This window comes from Rhyacophila brunnea, unplaced genomic scaffold (assembly GCF_057557595.1).
Source record: "Rhyacophila brunnea isolate RB1 unplaced genomic scaffold, BYU_Rbru_1.0 scaffold_3, whole genome shotgun sequence".
Classification (NCBI taxonomy): Eukaryota; Metazoa; Arthropoda; class Insecta; order Trichoptera; family Rhyacophilidae; genus Rhyacophila; species Rhyacophila brunnea.
In genome coordinates, this window is record NW_028232965.1 from 22,485,428 (window position 1) to 22,489,861 (window position 4,434).

General features: G+C 37.1%; 1 protein-coding gene across 1 annotated transcript; it reads right to left on the reverse strand.

The window, feature by feature from the left end:
* Positions 1-534: 534 nt before the first annotated feature.
* LOC147068061 (uncharacterized) lies at positions 535-1,665 on the reverse strand. Its single transcript, XM_085952585.1, has 3 exons — positions 1,191-1,665; positions 852-1,125; positions 535-556 (listed from the first exon to the last, which is right to left on the reverse strand). The coding sequence occupies exons 1-3, from the start codon at positions 1,663-1,665 to the stop codon at positions 535-537; spliced, it is 771 nt and encodes a 256-aa protein (XP_085808711.1).
* Between the last annotated feature and the right edge of the window lie 2,769 nt (positions 1,666-4,434).

Below are 4,434 nucleotides of genomic sequence, written 5' to 3' on the forward strand. Positions count from 1 at the left end.
TTGCCATTCAATCGAGTACATCCAGCATCGAGTATCCAAAAATAGTAAAAATCAATGACGCGATGCTTAACAATGTAGTTCATCAGCGACAGGATTTTTTGTTTGAAGACACGTGCAGTGATGTCGTGCCGATCACTTGATATTTGTCCGGGGGCAGTAGTTGAACAATTTCTACCCATTTCCGATTGCACGAAAAGGTGATGAATAGATCTGGGACGACGATAATGACAAACATATGTCATTGCATCTTGCGCATATTCATGCATATGATGCGGGCTGCCAATTTACATCGCCGGTAGAATAGTCAATCGACCAACATTAGCTGCATCTCCTTCGGTGCTGATTGCATCGTGTAAATGAATATACTCCTCCGAACGCAGTTAGGCTTGGTTCAACCGAATGAAAGTAAGGCGCTCCGACTCGATTTTGACGTACATGTCGACGCAATATTGCTGAAGCAATCGATGATATCGCAGCAAATAGTTGTCAGCATTTTGACGAATCATCAAACGATATGCGTAATAATTCATCGAGCTAACCTTCTTGGTTTCTACACCTGAAATGAAATCAGTGAAATTAGTGAAATTATTGTCATGTTGAAATGAAAATTATGATATCGATACTCACCGTTCAATGGATTTATCATCTCGATATTGAAGTGATATCCATAGTCTCCTTGCCAAAACATCAGCGGGTATTGCAATGCATCGTATGAACGATGTGTTTCGTATATTCTTTGCAGTTGTCCAGTGTCACGACGTGTAAGCACAATATCGCGCGTTTCCAAGTTTTCACCAACAATCGCAATTGCGACTTGATCTATTGTTGTAGCGTTGAATTGGCGTTTGTACGTTCCAGCGGGTCGTTTATCTGCTCTGATCACAACTTTGTAGTCATCACTTGGTATGCGATCCAACGCAGTTTTGAACAACCGAACCAATGCATGATGTTCATGAAGTAGTTGCTGCAGATCTTGAAGAATTGCTCTTTTCATTGCCGTATTGATCGTTTGACGCCGATCAAGTTGTTCCTCCATATTGCCCATGAAGTAAATTTGGATAAATTTATGCTGTGCGTCTTCAAGCGGTTGCAATGATCCAATTTGATGGTCCAAGTCGAAGGCGAAGTCAGAATTACTGATTTATGATCACCAAAGGAAAATGAACGTTTATTCTCTCAAACAAAAATTACCTTGAATATCGGATTGAATCCGCGTTCATCGATAATGTCTGCTCCAAATGAAGTCATTTCGAAACATCCGTTGTATCTTTGAGTGTTCGATAGAAAATGTCGTGATTTTGGTGTTTCGCCACGAAGCAATGAATGCAATGACTCAGGTGGCGGAGGCAATAATGGCAATTTCACCTTGCCACTGAGACAGCACAATCCAGGCGTTTCTCCAGCGAACTTCAATGCACCGCAATGGTCGCACACAACCTCCATTGGGCCAATTCGAACGAAAGGATGCGAGCTGTAGTCAATTGTGCAATCGTATTGAAACGCTACTCGATTCAAATCAACACTTGAAGCATTTCTTCTTGCGCGTCGAAGATTATCACGTTGTTGATCTGTGCGATAATCTCGACAATTACTCATTGCCAACATTGCCATTTGATGTACTGCCTCTCTTTGTTCTTGTGTTTGTGAATCACGAAGTCGGGCCATACTAACGTGACGCTCTTCTCGTGCGATTTCTTGTTCATATGCAGTGGATTGATAAGCAATATTCCGAAGTCTAATTGCATTATGGCTTCGTTGTGAAAGATTAGATCTTCTGGCTCGCGACATTGTAAATAACACTGGAAAATTAATCACACAATTCAAAATTACATAATGAAGAAATTATCGATTCGCGCACTATCACAAATTTGATAATCTCACAAAGTGAACATCTTCGAAGGCAACTTACTGTTTGAAAATTACGATCGAAATAGCTATTTGTCCACCTCGCTGGTAATTGGCTCAATTATTCACAGAGATCGATTGTCGAATGAAGTCCAAAGGACGGATTTTGAAATTGGTAGGTAAATAATGAGCAATACTAGCGATGAGATCATGTAATTTTATCCCTGGCGTTGAATTTAATTGAATGAAAATTTTGGGACGTTTGTATTCGTTTGATTTATTTGATGGACGCAGTCGGAGAAGCAAAGGAGATTCAGGCAGGACTACTTCCTCCAAAATTTACCGGGGTCTACAACAAAGTCTTTCGGGATTATCTGAGGCTGAACTGAATCAACTGTCAAAGGATAATGCACACAACGCCATGTTCATTCTTTCTTTTGTTTGTTTGTTTCTTGTTTATTCTTTCTGTCATGTATCAGAGATGGCGTTGTATACGGATTTAAATTTTTTGTAATTTTCTTACTTTTCGAATGCCGGAGGTTCATCGATCAAATTCATCGATATCAGTCAAAAACCGTTCCATACAAAATGTATGAGAAAATGAATTTTCTTCATAATTTTTTTCCCCGTGATTTTATCCGATGTTTTAATAGTTATTCTGCTATTCGGGGCGAATACAAATCCAACAAATCAAAGATCATAAAAACCGGTCCAGCTGTTCTTGAGTTATAAATGGTGTAACTAACCCGACTTTGTTTTATATATTATATTACTAGCTGAAGTACACGGCTTCGTACAGGGTCGCTTCGTGGTTATATTTATCTTAGATATTTAAAAAATAATAAGAGGTAATTATTTTTTTAATATTAAAATATTTATGTAATGCAATATGGCAATATGAAAATAATTGTAATAGGAGTAAAGGTCAAATAAAAGAACACTAAATTAAAACCGAATCTAAAATATGAAAACGTTATTAATGTTATTAATATGTAATGCAATATGGCAATATGAAAATAATTCTAATAGGAGTAAAGGTCAAATAAAAGAACACTAAATTAAAACCGAATCTAAAATATGAAAACGTTATTAATGTTATTAATATGTAGTAAAAAAAAATCACAATTGGATGAAACAAACAAACAACAAACTTTGTATTTTATATAATACTAATTTAGAAACCTTCGCAGGTGTGCGCACAACAACTGAAAAAAGTTTCATCGCAATCGGATGAATGGTATAGGAACGCATACGAATAGAAGAAGAAGAAGATGGTTGTACTAATTCAGAAACCTTCGCGGGCGTGCGCACAACAACTGGTCAAAATTTCATCACAATCGGATGAATGGTATAAGAACGCATACGAATAGAAGAAAAAGAAGAAGAAAATGGTTGTATCAATTCAGAAACCTTTGCGAGCGTGAGCACAATACTTGATCAAAATTTCATTGCAATCGGATGAATGGTATAGGAACGCAAACGAATAAAAGAAGAAGAAGATGGTTGTAATAATTCAGAAACCTTCGCAGGCGTGCATACAACAACCAGTCAAAATTTCATTGCAATCGGATGAATGGTATAAGAACGCATACGAATAGAAGAAGATAAAATAGAAGAAAAAGAAGAAGAAATGGTTGTATCAATTTATAAACCTTTACGGGCGTGAGAACAACACTTGATCAAAATTTCATTGCAATCGGATGAATGGTATAGGAATGCATACGAATAGAAGAAGAAGAAGATGGTTGTACTAATTCAGAAACCTTTGCGGGCGTGAGCACAACACTTGATCAAAATTTCATTGCAATTGGATGAATGGTATAGGAACGCATACGAATAGAAGATAGAATAGAAGAAAAAGATGGTTGTACTAATTTTGAAACATTCGCGGGTGTTGGCACAATTACTGATGAAAATTTTATTGCAATCGGATGAATGGAATAGGAACGTATACGAATAGAAGAGTATAGAATAGAAGAAGAAGAAGAAGAAGATGGTTGTACTAATTCAGAAACCTTTGCAAGCGTGAGCACAACACTTGATCAAAATTTCATTGCAATCGGATGAATGGTATAGGAACGCATACGAATAGAAGATAGAATAGAAGAAGAAGATGGTTGTACTAATTCAGAAACCTTTGCGGGTGTTACTACAACAACTGACGAAGGTTTCATCGCAATCGGATGAATGGTATATAGGACCATACGAATAAAAGAAGATATAATGAAGAAAAAGAAGAAGAAGAAGATAGTTTTTCTAATTTAGAAACCTTTGCGGGTATGCGTACAATAACTGACGAAAGTTTCGTCGCAATCGGATGAATGGTATAGGAACCATACGAATAAAAGAAAATAGAATGAAGAAGAAGAAGAAGATGATGATTTTTTTAATTCAGAAACCTTCGCGGGTGTGCATACAACCACTTACCAAAATTTCATCGCAATCGGATGAATGGTATAGGAACGCATACGGGACAGACAGACAGACAGACAGACAGACAGACAAACAGACAGACAGGCATTCATTTTTATATCTATATAAGATATAGCCTATACTCTTCGCGCAAGTGCAAGCAATAAGTTGACAAAG

Coding starts and splice junctions, on each gene's coding strand:
- LOC147068061 (XM_085952585.1), bottom strand. CDS start 1,665: ATGGCCCGACTTCGTGATTCACAAACACAAGAACAAAGAGAGGCAGTA. Junction 1,126..1,190: donor ATTCAATCCGATATTCAAGG/TAATTTTTGTTT, acceptor GTAATTCTGACT/TCGCCTTCGACTTGGACCAT. Junction 557..851: donor GATAAACGACCCGCTGGAAC/GTACAAACGCCA, acceptor ATTTCATTTCAG/GTGTAGAAACCAAGAAGGTT.